This window comes from Alligator sinensis, unplaced genomic scaffold (genome assembly GCF_000455745.1).
Source record: "Alligator sinensis unplaced genomic scaffold, ASM45574v1 scaffold492_1, whole genome shotgun sequence".
NCBI lineage: Eukaryota > Metazoa > Chordata > Crocodylia > Alligatoridae > Alligator > Alligator sinensis.
The window spans coordinates 1153701-1178498 of NW_005842186.1; the positions used below are offsets into that span (position 1 = coordinate 1153701).

A 24798-nucleotide genomic window follows, 5' to 3' on the forward strand; every position below is an offset into this window, starting at 1 on the left:
CCCCCACCATTTTTCTCTCCTCCTGATAAACCAAAATAATTTCAGGATCTGTTGGGCAGAACAGCAAATAATTTGCCAGCTACAAACGGTTATGGGTTATAGCATCAAAAACATATTTGTATTGCAAATGTAAGGTGACTTTTTTACCTGTTGCCTCAAGCATTCTTAACACAGTCAGACAAGGTTCTTTGGGTATATCTGGTATCTTTTATTAGACCAACTAAAATGGTTAGAGAAATTCTTGTTTGCAAGCTTCTGGGTAAAAAAGGCCCTTCATCAGGCTGAGGAAGTGTCTGCAGCTGGTCTATGCTCTTCTAAAAGATATCGGATTTACCCAAAGAAACTTGTCTGCCTGTGTCTTTAGACCAACGCTGCTACAACCTATACCCCTTAACGTAGCCAAGAATTTGACTCTCCAGGCTTTCATCCCTACTGGGATGGGGGGGAGCAAGACCACATGTGCTCTGTTGTACCTAAAGGACCTCAGTTCTTGTTAGGGCACACTGGCAAACTTGCAGTGGCGTTTGCCTCTGGATGATGCAATCGGAACAAGCACACAGGGCCTGGGAGTTAGTTCACAATTTTAAAGGCTTTGGGCAGTAGAAAACACCAATCTCTACATGAGCATCCTGTAAGTGAGAGCAGCCCTTCTGGCCTGTAGAGCTTCCCAGCCTCCATTTGAAGGGCCTCTCTTGAACTATTAAATAATGATACCACATTGACGTAACAATCAGCAGGGCAGTCAGTTGGCACCTGAATGGGACCTGGTGTGTTCATCGCCCTGTCACAGGCTTTCCATCAGCCTGGCTGACTGCCTCAGCAGAGCAGCTTACCCAGCACAGTTTGTTTGGAGGCAAGTGAGGGAGCGCTCGGAGTGCCAGAACAATTCATTTTGGAAGCAGCTGCACACCTGTTCATATGTTGGTCTAAAATCATTTGATGCCTCTTTCAGCTTTTGTAAATTCATTCCTTTCTCCTTTGCAAAGCTTGCAAAGAATTTTTCCAACTATTTGAGTTGGTCTAATAAGAGATCAGATTTGCCCAAAGACCTTTTGTCTTCCTTTTTCCCTGTAGCACAAAATACAAGGTTCCTCTTTCCCCACCCTCCCACAGCGACAAGTTTTTAAAGGGCCTGCTTCATTTGTTTTTTTGCCCTTAAATTAGTGAGCACTCTTATTTGACAAACCCATTTAGAGCGACTGGGAAACGCACCTTTCTTATCATGCCGAACACTTCATTCCTGGTGACAATCACATCAGCTCAGAAGTAAAAAATTATAAATTAGTGGCTGACCCATGATACATACTGTTCCATAGGGAAGGTAGGCCACATTTCTCCTCTAAGTAGGTTTGAATGGTGGTTTTTCTTGGGTTTTTTGGGGTTTTTTTTTTAACTTAAAACTTCCTGTGCCTTTCCCTGAAGCTCCATTCACTTCTTAGTTGGGAGGCTAAGCTGCTAGGTCTCTTTAAAGGGGTTGTTTTTGTTGCAATGTGATCTGCCAAGTTCCGTGTATTATTTCCCCACACAGATAGTATGAGAGTCCCGTCCATTTCTACATGAAACTAAAAGCTAGCGGGGATTCCAAGTGTAAAGCAGTCTCTGCTGCATGTCACACAACTATCTCTACCACAGGTATGAAAGACGGAAGCTCTGTCCATCCTCACAATGTTTCCTGGATTCCCCTTGTTGCTGTCCAGAGTGATGCACAATCTGTATATTATGGTTATACTTGTTTAATAATGCTTTGTTATATTAATTTTTTTATTTTAATTTGTTGCAAGCTGCTTTTTGGTAGTCATTTGATTATAATTGGCATGCAGAAAATAATCCTTTTTAAGTTTTATAATAGCTAAATGAAATTTAAGAGGTGCTGGATGCACAAGGAAAAGTTTATCAAAACAGCTTGTATTTACAACTAACTGATTAAAGTATTCTCTGCAACTATTAAGTTAAATCTATTATTTCTGGTCATAGTGTCCTTCAAGATTTTTAGAACTGGTAGATCTCAACCTTTTAATCTGGTTTTTATTTCTGGATTAGCAAATGGGGAAACCATCTTTCATCTTTTACTCCTAATTGAAGTCCTTAATTTTGAATGGGTTGATTATTGCTGCGGCTAGTAAAGCGACCAAAACGCTGGCTTGCATCCATAGATGCTTCTCAAGCAAATACCGGGACGTTATTCTCCCCTTGTACTCGGCCTTAGTGAGGCCGCAGCTGGAGTACTGCGTCGTTTTGGGCTCCACAATTCAAAAAGGATGTGGAGAAGCTTGAGAGAGTCCAGAGAAGAGCCACGCGCATGATCAGAGGTCAGGGAAGCAGACCCTACGATGACAGGCTGAGAGCCCTGGGGCTCTTTAGCCTGGAAAAGCGCAGGCTCAGGGGTGATCTGATGGCCGCCTATAAGTTTATCAGGGGTGACCACCAGTATCTGGGGGAACGTCTGTTCACCAGAGCGCCCCAAGGGATGACGACTAGGTCGAATGGTCATAAACTACTACAAGACCGTTTCAGGCTGGACATAAGGAAGAATTTCTTTACTGTCCGAGCCCCCAAGGTCTGGAACAGCCTACCACCGGAGGTGGTTCAAGCGCCTTCATTGAATACCTTCAAGAGCAAACTGGATGCTTATCTTGCTGGGATCCTATGACCCCAGCTGACTTCCTGCCCTTTGGGCAGGGGGCTGGACTCGATGATCTTCCGAGGTCCCTTCCAGCCTTAATGTCTATGAAATCTATGAAATTGGAATGACCTAAACTGAAATGAAGAAAATCTTGAAGCACTGGCAGAAAAGCCCATAGCTACTGAAAACTGATTATCCTTCAGCAGACTTGGGTTCTGGGAGCTTAGCTATTGTCTTCCCCCAGTTAGTTTAGTAATTTTGACATTTTTTTTAAAGCTTTGGCGGCAAACAGGTACTGTTGTAATTATGTAATATGAATGATTTTAAATAGATTTGTGTATTTATTTAATATAGGTTGTCAATTTTTTTTAAAGAATAAATGCTTATCATTTGAAATTAAGGGGAGCTACTTCTGTAAAAGGGCACAGACAGAACCACCAATGTTCTGAGCTTTGAATTTGCCATTGTTAAAAACTATAGTTGCTATAGTAAAGAACTATACTGTGTTTGTGTAGAAATCCATTCCCCCTTTCCCCTCCCACAGTTTACCTGTGTGTAGAAAAGAGATACCATTCAAAAGGGGTATGGTGACTTAATGTACACATGCTGCTCTGTGTGTGTTTGGGCAAGTGTCATGTTAAAGTGATTTGACCTAGGATAAGTGTCTTAGCAATTGCCATGTGCTAGTACACTGTTTTCTTTGTACCTGTTTTCTGAAGCTTTTCTGCTCATCTGTGTATTCTTGATGTAAGAGGCTCAAGGACCTTTCAGTCAAGGGAAGGGTGGAAGAAACGTGAGGTGCATTTATTCTCTGCAGAGTGAATAGAAATGCAGCTTTTGCATCCTCAGGTCTTTGTCCCCCATTTCAGTTGCAGCAAACCCCAGAATATAGAAACATAAAAAGTTAGGGTTGGAAGGGACCTCAAGAAGTCACATCTAGTCCAACCCCCTGCTTAGAGCAGGACCATCCCCAACTAGATCATCCTGGCCAAAGCTTTGTCTAGCCGGGTTTTGGAAACCTCCAAGGATGGAGAGTCGACAGCCTCTCTGGATAACCTGTTCCAATGTTTTACTACCCTCCTAGTGAGAAAATTCTTCCTAATGTTTAACTTTAACTTCCCTTGCTGCAACTTGAGAAAGCTGCTCCTTGTTCTGTCATCTGCCACCACAGAAAACAGTCCAGCTCCATCCTCTTTGCAGCCAGCCTTCAGGTAGTTGAAGGCTGCTATTAAATCCCCTCCATCTCTTCTCTAGACTAAATAAGCCCAGTTCCCTCTGTCTTTCCTGATAAGTCATGTCCCTCACCATTTTTGTTGCCCTCTGGACTCTCTCCAATTTGTCCACATCCTTTCTGGGGGGGGCCTAAAACTGGACACTACTTCAGATGTGGCCTCAGCAGTGCTGAATAAAGGGGAATAATCACTTCCCTTGACCTACTGGTAATACTCCTACCAATGCAGCCAGTATGCCGTTAGCCTTCTTGGCACCAAGGGCACACTGTTGGCTCATATTCAGCTTATTGTCCACTGTAACCCCCAGGTCTTTTTCTGCAAAAAAAAGCATTGGTTTCTTTACGTGGTTTTGCTAGTTTAGAGCATGGGAATTTTTCCAAGACCAGTTTGAATAGGAAAACGGTTGATAGATCCACTGGCTGTTAGTTAAAAACAAAACAGTATTTTTGGAATAAAATGATCATGTTCTGATTTTGTCACTCTTAGGTTTGTATCTAACCTCAATCAAGTCCTTGTAAATAGCTGTACCATGACTGCTTTATGATATAGACTGATGTATAAGTTGCATCTTTTGAGAAATTGGATATGTTATTTATGTGAGGAACAGTCTCTGTCCAGTTGCAATCAATGCAGCTGTTTTGGGCACCAAAAAGATGGATTAGAATTGTGATTTGTGCATAATTCATATCAAACTTAGTGTAAAAGTGGTGAAATTCCTTGTTGCTTTACAGTAAGTGAGATGTTGCTAGATAAATTGATATTATTATACTAAAAGGTTAGAATTTTTGTGTGTTGCATAGGGAAACACAATAAGATACTTGTTTATTGCAGGATCAAACCAATTTAATCAATCCATGGTGCTATTCTGAAATACATATGAAAAAAAAATGAAAATCTCCAAAACATTTTGTCAGCCTGTCTACTTTCCAGTTGTGAAAACAATTCCTAATACCAGTGATGTATTCTCTCCTTGCGCCTGCAGGATTACGAAGGCCAGAGCAGAAGAGTCAGGGGAATACTTGTGCGTGTTCACGTTTGCTAGCTCTCCTGTAGCCAACATCTCCATAGAAGTGAAAGGTACTCTTGGTTTTTCTCTTCTGAAAGCTAAGTGGTTGAGCAGTTTCCTTCCCTTTCTTTTCTTGGATCCATGTTGCTATTTGCCCTCTTTGGGTATATTCACTTTACAGAATTAACTCAAGTTGACCCATATTTCCCTTATTACCTATCACAAAGTAGAACAATTACTGTACTATCATGCATGCAGGGCTAAGATTTCTGCGGCTGCCTGTGAATGCTCTCACAGTGTACTGTGGGGAGTATTTTGTCCCTTTTGGGATTGCAGAGTGAAAAGGGTATGAACCCAGCATCTTAGAAAAGTAGACCCATTTGAAGTTGACCCACACCAGATTTTTGCTGGGAAGCCACATTTAAAAGGTGGCAAAGTATGGATGATCCTCACCGAGGATTGACATTAGATTTCAGTTATTTCCCTTCATGCACACACTTTTTTTCCCCTGCTCTGTCCATTTAATACTGAACTGATGTATTTTATGAACTATTTTAGAGATTTAAATCATTGGTACTTAATAGATTATGAATGTAATTTTAAAGAGAGGATCCAACAGTACAGTCAATTTATATTTTTGGCCAGTGGCTCTTTCTATCACTGACTAGCTACATTAAACTTTCTATTCCCGTTTAAAAATAAATAGGCCCTATCTAAAGACTCTGCCATAGTGGTGGCCAGCTGTTTGTGTTAACTTGCCACGAATTTGAGTCCAAACAATGAGAATGTGGTAGCTGATTATAGTGGCACTATTGCCCAGTGCTACCAAATCCCATTGCCACCAGGATATGACAACACCTTGAATTTGTCAACAACTACCCTCAAAGCTCCCACAGGGTCAGACCCTCAAGACAGCACCAGCTCTCCTCACCCCCAGTTCTTGCCCCCATTGCTGGTGTCCCCTTTCACTCAGTGTCCAAGGCTTGTGTGCCAAACACAGTGGCTGCCTGTGCCACTTGTGGCCTGTATGCCATGGGTTGGCTGGCACTGCTCTAACATATTCTTGTGATTTGTTTGTTTTGTTCACTTTGAATAATTAACAAAGCAATTGGCCAGGTGAGAGAGAGAACTTTCCCCTCAACAGTAGCTACTGCTTTTTTCTCTGATCTTTTTCAGACTGAAGTCAGTGCATTAGTGAAATACTGATTAGCTTTGTTAATCAAAGGCAGCTAAGATTATTTGGGGGTCCAAAATGCTCACAATCAGCTCAGGCATTCCTCGGCTTCTGTTGCTCTTTGCTTTATAAAGATGTCATAAACCAAACTAATTTGAATTTCTGAGAGTCACTCAGTTCCAATCCTTCCTACCCATTTCCTATTTAAAAAATGTAAAGACTTGTACATGGCTTCTTTTCAGTCTGTCAAGAAGCAAAGAGAAACAGATCATTGTCTCCTAAATATTGGTATCCCCATTCCAGTCACATAGGGTAGCCTCTGATTTGTCATCAGATAGGTTCCTGTGATATAGCATAAGGAAGGCCTTTAGTAAATGGAAACAGTTAACTGATACCTTAAGAATTTCAGACCCCTACCAGGAGACAGAGCTTAACTGGACTACTAAATTAGTTGGGGAAGTGAAGGTGACAGACCAGGTACTGCAACAGGGTCTGAGTGATGTTATTATTTTTTAAACATCAAATAAACTAGGGATAAAGGGAGTTACGTCATCATTTCTAGCAAGTAAGGCAGTAGTATAGGGCATACACTATTGCCATGTAAACAGATGATTTTAATCTAGTTATAACAAGAAAAGTGGTTTAATTCCTGTCTTGATTCAAGGATTTCTCTTTGAAGTGGCATCTGAGAGGGGATCTTAGTGAGGGTATCTAGAGAAGTTGGACCTGGTGATGAGTATGGTGGTTGCTGGCTTTCCAAGGAGCAAGTGAATTCTTCATGCTATTGTGATTTTTGAAATGTCACCATAGAAAAATAGCTACAAAATTATTGTAATGCTTAGAAGCAAGTACTGATATGTAACTGAGCAGGTAAGACTTGGGGCCAGATTCTATTCCATCTGTTAGACAACCAAATTAATTTAGCTGTAAAACTGCTATCCTATTCCACCCTGCTCACATGCCTGAAAACCTGTTTTCATGATTAGGTACCTAATAGGTAGAAAAGGAAGGATATGGCCGGTTGTTGCTTTGTTTGAATTGCCTTAAGTTCAAGGCATGCTTGTTTTTGGGAACCTATAGATTAGGTGCAGTTTTTTGCCTCTTATTCCTGCTAAATTTTCTGTTTAATGTTTCTTTATTAATATGCCCTTGGAATTAGGCTGCTTTGGGGATGATACTTAGGCCATTTCCAGAGAGGAGGAAAATGTAACAACTCAGCTTTGACAAAGGACAGAAGGTGGCTCCTTTCAGTTTAGAGCACTCTCAAAAGATGCAGGCTGTGCATTATCCAAAGTGTGGCTGCCATGCCATTCATGGGCAGTTAAGAATACTGAAAAAAAACACCTGGGAATCATGAGGAATGGCAGGAACATGGGATTATGGAAGTGGAAATCCTGTTTCCTGGTTTGAACCATTGACACACAGGGCAGAAGCAGAAAAATAATTAATTACACTAACCACTTTCCATAGATAATTATACATAAATACACACGACTGAGTACTCATTACCAATTATAAGTTAATGACTGTTAAGCACCACTCTTGGGAGAAGTGATACTTGCAGTTTGCACAGCAGTCAGTAATTCGGACTCATTGACCCTATTCTGCAGGCACTCTTTGTAGTGCCATGACTATTCCTAGCCTATGGCATTGAACAAACCTCTATAAACATACAGGAATGTATTGGGTATTGATGAAACGGGACTCCTTATCAAGTCTCCTGTAAAATCAAATTGTGGCATGCAAATTTACTTTGTCACTAAGCTTTCACACAATATATGTAATGGTAACATGAGGCTGTATGTAGGACAGTTTAAGATGAAGACTGCAAGATAACTACAAGCTAGGGGTATCCAAGAATTGCATTTAAATTGTTCTGTTCAAAAAGCTGATTTAATACTGCAAGAGTTATTGCATTAATACTAGAACTTGCATGGTATCTTACGTAGTTTAACTGAATAACATCCTCATGTTAGTTCTGAAATGAAGTATTGCTAAATTTTTATTTTGGGGGTGGTGATTAGCTTACTGCTCCAACAGTGAAGTTAGCCAGCGGAAGACTTTGTGGTACATTTTCTGAAGTCAAGTGCATACATTTGCATGTCACTTTATATAAATAAACAATGATTCCCAAATTGGATCTGAGTACATGCACATGACCACTTAATATTTAACTGACCCTGGCTGTGGTCAGATGTTACATCTATAGTATTACAAAAGTGCAGTGTACAGATGTTCCTGCTCCTTCTGCGGTACAAAAATAGCTGAAGTGCCACAGAAATGTTCTTGGATGAAATGAGAGAGTAGCGGGCTAGGTAGCTGTGCTTAGCTCAAACAATCTTTGTTTGCAGTCTTTGTTGACTTGTCTCTGCTTCCCTGGGGCAAACTTCCTCTATGCAGGAATCAACATAAACAGTAAAACAAACACTCAGATAGCAAATGGTCTTTTCCCAGTCCTAGAAAGAGTGCCTAGGCTTGGTTTTGTCACCGGGAACCCACACTCTTCTCTCTCACTCTTGTTCCCTCCAGCAAACTTGCAGTCTCTTGGCTTCACTCAGGGTCTTCTCCCAGACCCCCAGGAGAGCAGCAACTCTGGCATGGCCTTTGGAGCTCATCCAAGAGCCTCAGAGCTCTCCCCCTCAGCTCCCTTGTAGGAGCCTTTTAACTCCCACAGGCCAGCTAATGACTCCATAAGCTGGCTCGGTCTTCTGAGGCAGGCTTACAATCAGTTTCCGCCTGCCTATAGCTGGGCTGCAGCCTGAGGCATGTAGCCTACTACAGGGAGCTTCTTTGTAGTGCTGGGTTGTTTTTTTTAGCACCACATATAACATCCGTATGGTATACTGTAATATGTTGGAGGGAGGGGCGCTTTTGGTCATTCCTTAGCCTCCCATAATGCTCCACTCCTCCTTCCAAAAGGGGAGCGAGAGTGAGGTTGAACAGTCAGTGAGCACAGCCTTGAAGGAGTGGGGCAGTGCTGCTGGCTGATTGCTCGCTGACTACCGCTGTCATCCAAGCTGCAGTCCACCCCAAGATGGGCTGTCTGCGAGTGCACTGAAGCCCCCAATCCTGGAGTGGGTAAGGGGGCGGCAGCTTTGCTTGCCACAGTGGTAGTGGTCTGTCAGATGAGCAGGCAGGCTGTTCACTGATCGGCTCCCCTTCCCTATTGTGGGGGTGGGTGGAGGGCAATAAGAGCCATAACCAAGCAAGCCACTGTTGCCCCCAGCCCTTGGGTAGAGAGCATGTCCCTGGATGCCTTGGCACTGATTTTGTAGCAGTCTTTTTTTGAGCAGGGTGTGAATATGCACATCTTTCCTCCATTATAGTGCTGTTTTTGTAGCTCTGTAAATTGCTGCAATACTTATAGCACTACAAATGTACATCTGGCCATGGCCCCTGGGTGCATACATGTTGGATATTTATGCTCATAAATTAAGCATAGAAGAACTGGTCACTTAGTTTCATATGTAACTTTGTAAATCAGGTCTTGGTTGTGAGTTCCTGCAGAACTTCCTGCGGAGTTCCTGATTTCTGGGACAAACCTGGAATGAACTCATTGTGACATGTCTGCTGAAATGTAATCTAAGCAGCATCAGAGCTGCTGGACTTTTGTTCCCTTGCCTGTTTATAGCCTTTCTTTATGTCTGTCAATCTCAATAACTGCTCCATGGGTAAATAGAGTCCAGGAACATGCGATTCACTTGTCAACTTGCACAGTGGATTTCAAACAGAACTGAATGTGTCTGGAAAACAAATTAAAAATAATGTTGTCAAAATTAGTCCCCTGACTTAACTATAACTGCCTTTTTAAAATGAGAGAGGTAAGTAGCCATGTTAGTCTGAAGTTAGGCAGCAAGCTAGGAAGGGTGGCACCCTGGAGACCAGCTTCTTCAGACCCCTCTGAATGAGTTGGTTTATAAGACGCCACCTTGCCCTGCCTCCTCTTAAAGCGAGGGAAAGTGTTCTGCTTCCACCTCAATCTTCTAGCATTAAACTTCCTTTTTAAGATTATTTAGTCTGCAGTCCCACAATTTAATGTTTAGCTGCAAAAAGTACATTGTTTACTCCTCTCCTTTTATTGGGAGCTGTAGGACTCGCAAGCTAGTTTGAATAAGCTTGTTGGAAAGCTTGTGATTGTCTAACAAACGTAAAATGAACATAGAAACGCTTACTTCACTAGTCTTTCTGTTTTGAAGGGTATTTTACTTTCAGTAGAGGTGTTTTTTCCCCTTCCTTCATTCTAGCTTTTGCAGTGAAATGGGTCTGCAGGGCTCTGTCAGTAGAGGTCAGTCCAGTGTTTTGTCATCTGAACCAGGAGGGTGAGCCTTTTTGCCAGCCTAGATGAACTGTTTTTAAGCTTATTTCTTCTCCTGGTTTGCAGCTTTTTTAGTTTTTCCCTTGCTCTGCTTGGGACAGGTTTGGTTCTGCAGAAGCACTGTCATTCTTTCAGATCTCAGCAAATCTCCAGAATAATATAAAATAGAGGATAAAATATTTCCTTTGGGGGAGCGTTGGGAGGAAGAGTTAAAGGGTAAAAGGTGTCTGTGCATCGTCCGTACAGTTCTTGGCAACAAGCTTGTTTTTCTGCTTGTCCTGATCCTCCTTCCACCATAGCACACATGCTGCTAAATTGCTATAGCCACAACCCTAAGATGAGTCAGGAGCAGCTCCGACCAGAAGTTTCCAGTTCTCCATGTATATCCAAGCAGAGGAAATTCATGAGCATCAAGGCTTCAAAGAGGCTGTAAGGTGACCCCATTGAAAGTAGGAGAGACCATTCTCTCCACCCTGCCTTGCCACCAAAAGGAAAGCGTTTTGCCCCAAAGCATGAAAAAAATAAGACTTATTGCTTCTCTTTTTCCACCCACAGAGGATCCTTTGACCTCCCCTTCTGTCTCTCTTATGTTGTTGGGGAATTAATTTGTTAAATAATAAACTTGGGGTAGTCGTCACTGGGTGCTAGCAGCCAGTTTCCAGGGGAATCATTTCTGAAGAACACTTACCTTCACATCCTCCCACTTCAGAGGCATTTAGCTTCTACATACAATGCCTGCACTTCTAATGCAATGCTCTGGCCTTGAGCCAAACAAAAGGATAAAGAGCCTTTAAGAAAATGAATGTTCCTTCCGCTGACTCTTAGGCAGGAAGGTGTGTCTGTAATTCTCTGCCATGATCACTGGCTGGTCTGGCCCCAGCTGTTCCAGGAAGCCAATGCAGCAATTTTGCAACAAAAAAAGAGCTCTGACCACTAGGGCTGTGTAAAGCTTTGGTCACTGATTCGATTCGGCAGAGATTTGGCAGCTGAATCTCCAAATCTGAATCGAATCAGGAGACCCTTTAATCTCGCCGAATCAAATTGGAACCCTCTGAATCGATTCAGAGACATTCAGCAATTCGGACGTAGGCACAGCTTTAAATGTTTTTTGTCTACATACCTCAAGGTACCAGGCGGCTTGTGAACACTGCGATGCTGGGGTACTTGGAGTGTCCCACAGGAGCACAGGGGGGTCCCCAGTGCGCTCGGTGGTGAACCCAGAAGTGGACCAGAAGCACCCCCGGCTTGGCAACTGGTGCCCCCTGGGTTGGGGGGCACCCAGGGTCCCCCCACGGCTGATCACCAAGCCTGGGGGGGGGGGCGTGCTCAGCAGCAGACCCGGAAGTGGACTAGAAGTACTTCTGGTCCACTTCCGGGTTTGCCGCCGAGCACACTGGGGACCCCCCTGTGCTCCTCCAGTGGGACACTCCATCCTCCCCAGCATCGCAGTGTTCATGAGCTGCGCCTGGTAGCTCGAGGTATGTAGAAAAAACATTTAAAGCTGTGTCTATGGCTGAATCACTGATTTGATTTTTTTTTTTTTTTTTTTTTCTTCCTGAATCAGCATCAAATCTCCAAGTTCAGATTCGGCTAAATCAAATCGGGGACAGTGCTCCTAATCAACGATCCGATCTCTGTCCCCAATTCAGTCTGAATCAACTATGGCCTGTTTTGCACACCGCTACTTACCACCCTCACAGAACTGCTGTATCTTGCAGTTGAAGTTATCAGGGCAAACAGCATCTACACTGGCAGAGTCCCCAGACTGGAGAGGATCCTGGCTAATCTTTACTAGTTTATGGCTCAGCACCTGTCTGGATATGCCTGGCCATGACTTTGGATGCCCAACTTCTTGCCTTTTCCAACAAGAACCCAGGTTATGGGTGGACAGGTCATACTCTGTAAAAGGACTCTCCATACCAGGCTCTAAAGTGTGTTACCAGGGGCATCCTTTGCATTTACTCTTTCAGTGTAGTACTATACCCTTGGCGAAGTGCAGAGAAGCCAAATGAACTCTTCTAACCTACCAACTCATCCTCCTGAGATCTCATACATAAATGCTCCTTTTAGATAGTTAAAATTTGATATATGCAAGAATGTTTTGACCCACTTCTACTCTTCCTAGTAAGTATTTTTAATGGGAATGTTGCAAAGGGCTATAGAAATTGCGGTACGGTTCTGACCTATTCTGCATGACATTTGTTGATATACATCCAATTCTGCCATGCTGCTTTCTTTTGTTTCCACTGGAAGCAATGGGACAAATCCCTCCTTGAAGTCAGAAGCAGCACTGTATGTCATGTTCAAAAGGAAATCCTTTCAGGAGTGCTCTGCAGACTTCCCATTTCAGCTGACTGGTACAGTATCTTCTGTGGTGGTTTACATAGTCTGCTTGAAGATGTGAGGGTGGTAAAGAAGTTCGTCCCTGCTTAATGTGATCTTCTGCAGGAAAAAACTGTTTCTCTTTCATTGGATGCAGTGTTACATTCCACACTACGCTGTAAATGAACAGGTTTCTTACCTGCAGCAGGAAAAACATTGCTTATATGAAGAATGTCTCTCTTGGTTTAGAATGTAACGAATTAAGTTTAGCCAAAATGTAATATTAAATTGAAATCTAATTATGACATGGACTGGTTTTTGTTGCTCTCCTAGACTTCATTTCAGAGAGGTCTATTGGATCGAGATACAGTATTTTCCTCTTTTTATAGCAGACACTGAAGGAAAAAAAATGCATAAATAATGGTATTTTATAAAAAATGAATTATTTTCCTGCAAGGTGGTGAGGTAATGCAGAGGAAAAAGCTTTAGTCCATTTTTACTGGGAAGGTGGCTGATGCTGCGTACAGCTCATCCGCAGGTACCCAGCAAATTGGGGTTACAGCTGGGTTCCAAGTTTAGGAGTTCCTGGCTTCCAGTGTGCTAAACACTGCTGCTTGGCTTAAATGAAAACTAAATCACGTATGAACAGAAGCTGTTTCACTCCGTGCTTACCAAACCTCTCCCTTGCTCTGCTGGCCCTGGACCAGAACTGTATAAAAATTCCCTTAGCCAGAAAGACTATATTAGAGGAGGATATTTTCCTATTTCTGATTTGCTGACCCAAGTCAGCCAGGCTGGTCTCTGATGTTCATTGCAATAGGCATGGTGAAACGCACTGACAGCTGGTCAGAAGGTTAGCAAAATAAATATCAGGCTAACATCTCAGCCATTCATGACACCAGCTAGCATTAGGAAGCTCTAGATTATTAATATTCCACACAACGCTCCCATCAGACTGCATGCTAGAAATAGTCAAGGCCCTGCTGGAATTGGAAATGACTGCTGCATAACTATGCCTAGCAATGAAGAAAGCAGAATGTATTCTTGTCACTTAGGCTCTCTTTGGGATAACCCAGCAAAGTTGTCCTCTCCTTAAAGGACTGTAATTATCTCCTGACTCTAGGAGAATGCTAGGTCACCCTGCAGCTGGCATGATGGTGTCCTAGAAAGCTTCTCCCCAGCCCCGTTTTTTTTTTCCTCACAGGTTGCTGGTGGAGTAAAAGTGGGCCAGCGTTAGCAGTGCTGATTTACTTCACCTTCCTCCTCTGCAAGGCTCTGCTGCTTCTCTCTGCTGATCTATGGCATTGAAAACTGTGCTGACAGATGGAGACTGTGTGAGGCTGCAGTTTAAGCCGATGAATCCTTTTTCTCTTTTTCCTAATGGGAGTAATTTACAGTCCCTCTTGATTTAATCCTGTGATGTCAGCTTTGGGACTGTCACCTTGCTGCCTGGTCATCTGTCTTTTCTGCTCCCCAGCCCCTGCCTGTTGTGTTCCATAAAATGGGACCTAATCCATGCATAGCACATCCTAAACCAATGCAAAATGCACAAGATAAGTCTCTTGGGCTCACTATGGTTACTTATCTCCTATTACCCCATGGCTGTTTCCCAAATTTAATGGAGAAGTGGCCTTCATAACAGTTAAGGGCCTGTGTCACAGGCTCTTGCGTTGTGCTTACCATCTTTCAGAGCAGACGATGGAAGTCCCTTCTTCCTGCAAGATCTGATGTCCTGTTGTCCAAATGCCTTGTCTCTGTTTGAGGTTGTAGGCTGTGGACTATCTCCAGGGATGGAGGCTGCAGATGGAGCCTGGTCCTTGCATACAGCAGAACACTAACTCTCAAGCAGATTTTACTGATCTCTTAAAGACCCTCCACTGAAAAAAAAAAAGTCCATTTGTTTTTGGAACTTTGCCTGCCAGAAATAACTATCCTCTAAAATCTATAACATGGGGTTAAAACAGTCCTTTGAAACATGGGGTCAAAACATATACTTTGAATGCAACTCTAGAAGAGACCATTAGAACTAATATAGCCAGACCTCCTCTGTAGTATGGACTCCAGGACGTCACCCAGTTCTTGTCTGAGCTAGAACATCTTTTAGGGAGGGAAAACCATCCAATCTTGAGTTTAAAAATGTCAGTGATGGCAAATCTACCACAACCGTTGGTAAGTGGTTCCAGTAGTTAATAGTCCTATCTTTAAAATGTCTTATTTCTAGGCTAAATTTGTCCTGCTTCCATTGCCAGCTACTGGATCTTGTTTGACCTTTGAAGAGCCCAGTATCATGTGGTCATAAACTGTTTTATGGCATTTCCTTTTTAATTGGGCTTCTTTGGTAAAAAGATACTGTAAAATCAAAACAAGAAAAGGGGGGAAAAAAACACTACTTAAAGGATTTTTTTCCCCAAATGTCAGAACCTACCATTAAAATTGGAAAATTCTCTAGTGGTCAGTGTTTGTTAGTGATCTGCTTTGAGGTTAGCACTACCTCCTCTGGGTAGTATCCAGTGTGTATTGATGTGCTAAACCAGTTCTGTACAGTAAGAGCCTTGCTTCGTTCTTGTTTTTGTGGCTTAGACTGAGCCTGGAAGTCGGACTCTTGCAGCCTAAACTGGTTCTGCCACTGAATTCACTTTGTGGCCTTGACCAGTGACATGGTTTGTGGTCTGTCTGCATCTTTCTGTCTAGGATCTTTGCTAAGCTCATCTAGATCCTAGGTTTACTGTTTATAAAGTATTGCTACATGCCACATAAGGGCGTACCAGTGAATGATCAAAAACCTGTCTGGATGGGAATGTGGATCTGAAATGCTGTTCTTGAACTGATAATCAGCTAGTTTCTTCCCTTGAATGAGGCAGGTTTGGGTGTTGCAATGCCCACCTATCCTGGAGTTCATCAATCTAGCCTAAGCCTACTTTAAAGCAATACTGTGTTACAATTGTTGCTTGACCTTCAGAAAATAACTGCTTGAGAAATTCATACGCTTTTTCACATACTTTAAATGCTCTTTAACACCCACCTTCCCCTTTAATGTAAAATAGCTGTTCCTGTTGAGATCATGGGAGCTCCACTGGCTGCTAGTTCTGGCTAACAAGAACATTCATAATAAGTTGCAGCATAGTTATGTTTGCTAGCAAAGGCCCTTGTGTCCAACACTTTTGGAGGCAGTGCTTATTCCATTTGCTGTGACTGACCCAGATATTATATTTTTGTCTAGTTCCTCAAACTCGCTTCCAGTTGTACCTGTGCTATAAGAAAAGCCAACTTTTTAATCCTCTTCTCAGTAGAAATGATTGTCACTGCCTTTCTTTGCGTAAACTTGAGATGCAAAGGAAGCTTTTGTATTTGAAAGGTCTCTGGAAAAACTTTGTCTGGGTTCTGTTGGAGCTCTCACATTGGACTTAAACTGGATTAACAGATCAGTGTCCAGTGGTCACATAGCAGGCCACGTGTGACAAAATTAGCAGGCTAGAAAGCGAATGGGTTTTAAAGGTGGTGGTCACTGCAGCACACTATGCCAGCTGCGAAGTGAAGGTTCAGCTCAGGCAGCCCATTGATCCACCATAATCTCTCATGAGGCATTATGCTGTGACAGGCTGCAGAGGCAAAACTGGCAAAGTGAATAGCCACAACCCTATTAGCAAACACATGCATCACATGATCTGGGAGAAGGGCCCTATTGTGTGTATTCATCCCTCTGCTCTGTGAGCTCCCAAATAGGATGGCTGGGAGAGCCTTGAGATGCAGGAAAGACTTCTAATCCAGCCCTGTTACAGAGTAACAAGCCCTCACTTGTGAAGCAGGTATCACTAGAGTAGCTACCTTACTTTGCTGGCAAGCCCCTAAATTGGCAGAGAAGAAGGACTAGCTGGAGAATGACTCTTGTGAGGAGTCCTCAACACTGAACCTCTTCGTTTGCTTCTCCCTCCACACATACATAGGGCCCTACTGAATTCATGGCAGAAATGGGCTGCGTTGCTGCTCTTCTAATCTTGCAGGTTCCCCCGACACATCCCTCCTTCCCACCGCTGACTGATGGAGGGGGCCCACTTGCAGCTTGCTCCTGATCGGCAGGGAAGCAAAAACCGTGGTTTTAAACATGGCACAGTTTCTTTGCCTCCCTGCCAGTCGGAAGCAAGCAGCGGGGCCACCAGGGCCCCTCAGTCAGTGAGCGGCTGGAGGGGAACAAAGTGCCATGTTTAAAACCACGGGTTTTGCTTCCTCGCCACTCAGGGAGTCAAGTGGGCCCCCCTCTACCAGTCAGCAGCAGGGATTAAAGGAGCCACAGTGCAGTCCACTTTCGCCATGAATTCAGTTGGGCCCTACACGTACACTTCTGGCAAGAAATACCTAAAAGCCTGCATATTATCCCTGTTCTTCTTTTGTTATGGGGTCAAAAGATATGGGGATTGTTCTCACTGTGCAAGTTCTGCTCGGTCTGGAAAGGCAGGTGCCTGGTGTTGGAGATTTTGTAGGTTTAAATTTCTGTTTGAGGCACTGGAACATGAGATGGTCGCATTCAAAGAGTAGGTTGTAAATGCAGAGCTTCTGTTTGTGTTTTGTAGCTGCTCCTGAAATCACTGGCCACAAGCGAAGCGAGAACAAAAATGAAGGACAGGAAGCAGTTATGTATTGCAAGTCTGTGGGCTTCCCGCATCCTGAATGGATATGGCGCAAGAGGATCAATGATGTGTTTGAGGTGAGTGAACCCGAATTTAGCCTCCTGACATACCCATTAGAAAGCAACCTGGAATCCTTATCCACTGACTACCTGTGGGCACTCTGAAAAATCAAGATTATTTTCGTAAATTTCTTTGAAAGTTCAGTGAACTAGAGCAAAACCTTTTTTTCCATAGCAACAACCCTGCTTACATTGCACTATAGCTGGCGACTGCATATTGATAGGTGTTTGTCCTCCGTTCTTGTGGAAGAAAAGCTATTCATTGCACTTGCTGCTGGGCATGACAAAGACATTAACTGCTAACAGCATGGAAAGATGGTGTAATTTGCACTGGGCAACTTAAACAGGAAAGGCAGTTTTCTGAGATATTTTCAGCATTGTATTGGCTGTTTTTTATTTGAAACTTAAAAGTAAGTTCTCCAGGTACATTGTTCAGTTTGCAGACTGACTTCCCAAAATGATAATTCAGTCAGTTTTGAGAAACTACCATTAAGGTTAGTTACTCACCTTTTATATAACAATGCAAAATGGATCCTAGAATCTCAAGTGCAGCCAGGAAACATCTCTGAACTTTCTGTACTACTGCGCTGCGGTTGATGCAAAAGCTGGAACACAAACTGTTCCATCTTGGGTAAAGCTTTTCAGCCAATGCTGTCTGCATAAAATGGCCAGTTTTTTGTTGTTCAGTTTTGTTTTGTTTTGTTTTTGGGGGGGTTGCCATGATGCCTGCCACTGTTGATATGATTTATGAAATTAGATTTGTTACTGTCACCTTCATTCAGGCTAAGATCATACAGTGTTTGCTACACATGCATATTTTTCCATGCAGCTACTTATGTCTGGGCCAGAAGATTTAATGAGAGGTTGGGTTGGCAGGCAAGGAGGGGAATGCAAGGCCAAGACCTTTACTTGGTCTTTACCTACTGTGATGTGCCTGGGATTGAGAAACTAGCTCATCAGTGGAGAAATGATGCATAATTTCTAGTAGGAATTATGACAGTCTCCTTGACTGAAAGTCCTTTTTCTTCATTAATTACTATGTAGCAAAATGAGTGTTGTCAAAGGCAGGTTAGCATGGTGCCTCTGTTCTCATCTGGTGTTCCCCATGTTTTGACCTGGGCCCTTTTCCCACTGGTCTGCCTGTGCCTCTTGATCCTGGCCTCAGTTATTTCAGTGTTTAGAGAACCTGCAGCTGGCTTGAGTAGGACCTTGTTTTTATGAGCTAGGTTGAAACAAGATGCTCGGTACGGAAGTGAGAATAATTGAACTTGGAGAGGAGGGGAAGGTGAGAGTGTTGGCTGCCGAAATGAAAACCTGAAAAAAAATCTGATTTGAATTTTTTCTCACCAAACTAAACATTGAAAAATTCTGTTCAAAACTAAATGTTTTATCTGACTTTTGAAATGGAACATCTCCAGGACTTGCAATAAAGCAGTGAAAATAAAAGCTAACTAAAAAAGTTGTTGGAGGAAGAGGGGGATAAAGACACACTGCTTTTAGCCAACAGCAAACTGGTTACAGCATTCAGTGGCCTACAGTTTCCTCTTCTCTCGTCTGCCCTAACTACCAGATTGTGTGGTCCTGTGAAGTCTCTCAAGCTCACCTTTTGACACTCTCTCCCCCTCTCCCCTGTCTGCCTAAACCAGCACTTGCTGGAGAAAGATCTGAAACCCTAATGAATGTCATAACAATCAAATCCATCACACTAATCATTCTTACTCTGCCACAGTGACTTTCAGACCAAGAGAAGCAACTGCACCAGGAGGGACTGAAAAAACCCTCCTCAGAATACCCTATGTCCAGGTGATTAGGGCACTCCCTTGCAAGGTGGAAAGGTCGCAATACAAGTTTATTCATGGAGTCTTTATCTTGAGTTCGGTGGAAAAGTGCTACCAAAAAAGTGTTAGAACATTTTTTTTTTTAACTACAGCCCTGTTTGAAGTCCAGATATAGCTAGCTTTAAAGTGTGCTGCACCCTCAAATGGCTTTGAGGCTGCAGATTAGTCATGACTTTCAGATAAACATCTGCCTGCTGGCAGACTCACCCTGTATATTGTTAGTAGGGTCTTCTACATCTCAGCTCCACTTTTTCAGTTATGTTGCTTTGAGTTGCAATTGGAATGTAACAGTTCTTTTTACATGATCACAACTGCACTGGTGTTGCAGGGCACGTGGAAGTAAAAATAAATAAATAAGCAATACAAAAATATCCTTTCATCATGTATGTAAGTGTGCCATCTCTTTACATTTGTTTTAAAGTAGATCTGCATTTTAAGTGCAGAAGATACACTTGGTGTTACTAAAAGCTTTTTCTTTTTTCTTTTTTACACCAGGACATCAACAACTCCTCTGGCCGATTCTTCATTACGAATAAAGAAAACTACACGGAGCTGAGCATCATAAACCTAGACATAACCGAAGATCCCGGCCAGTATCAATGCAATGCAACCAACCAGGCTGGCACCGATGCTGTCATCACCATTCTGCGTGTGCGTAGCCATCTGGCCCCTCTTTGGCCCTTCTTGGGGATACTGGCTGAAATCATCATCCTTGTTGTCATCATAGTGGTTTATGAGAAGAGGAAGAGGCCGGATGAAGTCCCAGACGGTAAGTGTTCTCCAAGCCACTTGTTTAAAAAAAAATGATGATGCTATTACTGATTTAAGGAACCAGAGCAGTGGGAGAAAGTAAGGACTAGAATTCATGAAGCTGTGAAAAGCTTTGTCCCATCTAAATAGTCACTTTCTCTCCAAATATTAGGCTTTTTACAGTAACTGTGCAGAATCACAGTACTGTCTATTAATTCCTAGATTTGTGTATCTTCTGATTTCTCAAGCTACAGAAGAAGACAACATTTATTTCCATGTTGCTAACTTTCATTGCAAAAGAACTAAGTTCAGTAGCTTATTTTCACCTGCCTGCTAGTAGAAGTTAGATTTGACACTTGAATTAGGCACCATAGGGCACAAAATGAAGCCCAGGAGCCCCTGGAAGCATTCCCTCCTTCAGTTTGGCAGCTCTGTTAAACTGAAAACATGCAGGGGATTGGTTTTTATGTTTCAGGGAAGGGACTTCAATTTTGACTTCTAAATGATCAGAAAAGAGACATTTGCTTTTTTCTTTCCAAAGTCACTTACGTAAGACTGAAAATAGTGACATTAGAAATGTCTTGCATTAACTGAGACTATATCTAATCCAATTAATACTTTTGGAGGTTTTGCCTAGCAGGAAATAGTGGGATAAATTCCAAGTTGAGGAGCTAGGTTATCTCCCCATGGGGGTCTGGTAAAATCAATTAGCTAACATGCTTATGATACTTTTGAGAGAGGATAAAACGATTATGACTAATACAAGCTTTTTACACCATATCTTTCTTTCTTTAAAGAAGGGGGACATTTTCAGAGGAGAAACTGGTGTATGAAAGACCCAGTTGCTTACAGTGTTTATCCAGAATTCCTACCCAAGGAAGCCTAGTGAGGAAGTGATGGTATGCCATCTTGCTCACTGCAAGGGTGTGATGTTTTCAAGTAATGGAACAAGTGGTGTAGAGGGGCGCAGAAAGCAAGTGGCCTGGGTCTATATCATGATTCAGTAGCATTTTCTAATACTGGACAAGCCTTCTAGCATCTCAGACAGGTATTGAAAGCATCAATGTATTACAGCTTGTATAGCAATGACTATTTGTAGTTAAGGCTGTACAAAAGAGCCAGCATACAACCCTGTTCTTCATAACTTGGCAAAACAATATCTTTTTTGGGGTGAAAAGTCCCATGCCCAAAATAGAAGGTTGCAAAGTTTTTGAGCAAAAACAGCTCCAGTATTTGAATAATGCCTTGGAAAATGGAAAAAGTCCTTTTTTCTATATATATATATATATATATATAAAATAATTTTTTTTTTAAATAATTTGTTGCGCATTTAATCTCACATCAAAACAGCTGAGACTTGAAAGCTTCTCTTTGATGTGGAAAGGGTTCCTTATTAGGTAGCAGTAGTGCATGTCTTCAGCTGAAAGGAAACTGGTTTTGCTTTGACCAAGTTATGAGCATTTCAGATTTCCCTATATGAAGCATGCACAGAGGCCCTGCTAAGCTTGTTAGGCGTCCACATGAGAGAGTGGTGCATGCATGTGTGCCTAACTAACAGCTATAAATTCAGGCATATTCACTAATACTATGGTGATGACTGGCAATACAGCACCTGAACACAGAAGCAGCTCATCCCCCCCACCTCCACCCATGGGGAGCTGTAAACCATCCTAGAAAACTTTGTGTGCATGTCTGGGAATTCAGTCTAAAAAATCCCAAACTTCTGATTACTGTATTTTCCATTATGAAACTCTTTTTGCCAAAAGGAATGTGAACTAGGTTGGGTATGGGAGTAGCCTGTTGGGTCAAACCCATCTTTTCCACTGGCCTTCTGTAGTTTGTCACAGGATTTAACAGTTGCAACTTAATGTGGAAACAGATCAGTAGATTCTATTCCCTTGTAAAGCCTGTTCTAAAGGAAGTTGATTTTCATGTGACCGAGTTAGAAATATTTGCAATAACGTTAGGCTAAACTTACTTAGCACGGACCTCCGTGTATGTCTGTAGTTGACTTCAAGATTTGACTACCTTGTTTTTCTCCATTGGTTCGGTCATTCTTTTCAAAAGCTTCAGAAAACCCAAGATTATCTCCTTCAATGGAAGTGGTCTGTGGTGATGGCCCCAAATAGTTGATTACTATATTTGCTTATTCTGAATACCCTTATTTTTAAGGCAGTGAAGCTTAAGCCCCCAAGCATTGTTTTGAAACATCTTTTTTTTTTTCTCTCTCCTCTCTACTTCCTTGACTAGAGGAGGACATTAAAATCAACATTTCCATTGTGTGCTTGGGTAAAGGGAAAGTGTCAGGGGGCAGTCTGTTCCACTAAATCTGAAACTAGTCCAGATTTTTTAAGCATGTATCCTGGAGCCCCCGGCTTATTCTTGTACTTTACTACTGGACACTAAAGTTTTCTCTGCTGCTGTGGAAGGCACCCTCTCAAACTGGGGGAGGTGGCCATGCACAGTAGGACAAGTGCACCAAAGAGAAACTTCTCTAAGAAGTTGCTGATCTCTGACCTTTCAGGTTTACTCAATAAAAGATTTAAATGGACACTTTTAAAGCTGCTGTCTGTCTAAACACTTGGGTCATGAAATGCCAAAATGAAGGTTTAAGATCAACCATCTCATTATCTTTACCACTTGCTTTGAATTTGCCATTGCATTCAAAACTTCAGAGTAGCCTGTAGTTGGCATTCTTTCCTGAACATACCAAAGTCTGTAGAAGCGCTACAGGCTAAGTTAATGTTGACTGTGTTTGGTAAACCCATGCATGTTGTAGTGCTCCGTTAATCCATTTTACTGAATATCCTGCTACTTATTAACTGGTGTATTTCCAAGTGCTAACTATCATCCATAATCTCCACTGGCAGACATCTCGATGAAGTTTTTAGATGTTGATTTTGACCTACAAGTTCTAATTGGGGATGGGTGCTGGCTGTCTGCAGACGTGTTCCCACATGATGCCACTGCAGACATAATCAGTGAGACCTTTGAGCTATCAGTCTCTTCTGGCCTAAAGGAAAAAAAAAATATTAGTAGTGCTTTTGGTGAAGGTCCCTAACTCTGGCGCACGTTCCTTTTCTTGAGATCTGTCCAGTCTTTCCATAGACTCTGCAAACTACCACCTTCCCTGATCTTTGACATATCCCAGGTTGGTTGATTTGTGGAGTCTCAATCCTGGCAGTGAGATTTCCCAGAAGAGGCAGTCAGATTGGGAGAGAGTTAAGTTAGCCTTGCCTTAAGAATTGCTAGCTGGAGGGTCACTGAAATCCAACGTGATGGTAGTCGAGAGCACAGAGAACTTACTTTTGGCATATCAAGTGTCTGTGAGCAGTAAATAGCTTAAATGGCATAGGCAGATAAAAATCTTGTGCTGACAGTCTTATCCACTGGGCTCCTCCATTCTGGTTCACAGCACTGGAGCCAGCCCTTCATGGGAAAGGAAAGATCTTTTCTTTGTTTAGTCTTCCTTTTTTTAAAGACTCCTCCCAAACTTTCCAGTTTTCAGCTAAAGTCTCCTTTTAAGGAGAACTCCGGAATGAGAGTTGTTTTCTTTAGCCCATCTCTGCAATTGAGACCTCTCATACTTTTTTCTTCTTGAGAGTGGAAATCAATGTATCCCCACTAAAAATAAATAAATAAATAAAATCTCCAATTACATAGAAGCCCAATTGGACCAAATCTCAGGTTTTTCCTTTTAAAAAGAAAAGTTACTAAGCCCTCCCCTTCTTGAGGGTATCTCTCTTCTAAAATCCAGTGCTATGATTGAAGTGTGTTAAGATAAACCCAGACTAGCTTTCAGTGCTGCTAGCAGTGTCTTTGCGACAGCATGTGCTGCACGTCACCTGGGCCTCTAGATCAGAGGCAGGCAATTATTTCGGGTGGAGGGCCGCTTACCCAGTTTCAGCAGGCTGTTGAGGGCCGCACGGGTAGCTCTGCCCCTTGACAGGAGCCCCGCCCCTGGTCACCATCTTGGGACCAGTGTCCCAGGGCCAGCACTAGTGGGGCCCAAAGCAGGGCACAGGGTAGCAGGGGTCTGTGGAGCCAGGCTGGGCTGCACCAGCAGGGACAGGGGGGAGCTGGCCCAGCTCCATAGAGCCCCTGTCGGCCGGGACCCCTGTACTCCTGCCATCCTGCTCTGGGCCCCACCAGCGCGGGCCCCGGGTCACCAGTGCAGGCCCTGTGCTTCTGCTGGCTCCCCGCCCACTCACTCCCAGTGCCTCCCACCCCTGCGGTACAGGCGGAGGGCAGCACAGCCCTGACCCCCTGCGTGCCAGCAGGGAAGAAACTGGTGCTGAGTGCGGGGAAAAAGTGGCCCCTCACCCGCCCCATGGCCAGCGCTCCCTGCTGCAGCCGCTTACCGGCTATGCGGGGCTGTCTGGAGCAGGCACAGGCAGCCCCATGTGGGCTGCGAGTGGGTGCAGCATGGGGCGCCAGCCACAAGGCGGGTGAGGGGCCACTTTTCCCTACGCTCAGCACCAGCTTGTAACCCAGCCCCTGTACCCCATGCTGGCTCCAGGCTCGCCCATCAGAGCTGTGTGCAGCAGCTGTGGACCCCCCCATTTGCCATGCCGGGCAGTGTTGGCTGCTGCTGCCTGCCTGGAGCTCGCACACTGGGCTGCACAGAGGCAGCAGTGGCAAACACTGCCCAGTGCGGCAAGTGGGGGGGCCACAGCTGCTGTCGCTACACGCAGCCCCAGTGGGCGAGCCTGGAGCCAGTGCAGGGCCCAGGCTAGCAGCAGGTCTGGGTTACAAGGTGGTGCTGAACACAGGGAAAAGCGGCCCTTTGCCTGCCCCATGCCCAGTGTCCCGCACTGCAGCCGCTTGCAGCCTGCGTGGGGCTGTCTGTGCCTG

At 43.4% G+C, this 24798-nt stretch overlaps 1 protein-coding gene across 1 annotated transcript in view; it reads left to right on the plus strand.

The window, feature by feature from the left end:
• Window positions 1-24798, plus strand: part of NPTN (neuroplastin) — a 44750-nt gene that overhangs the window by 9637 nt on the left and 10315 nt on the right. The window contains exons 3-5 of the mRNA XM_025207175.1: window positions 4838-4932; window positions 17241-17374; window positions 19690-19963. Coding sequence (XP_025062960.1) covers window positions 4838-4932; window positions 17241-17374; window positions 19690-19963 — 503 coding nt within the window. The remainder of the gene's footprint in view (window positions 1-4837; window positions 4933-17240; window positions 17375-19689; window positions 19964-24798) is intronic.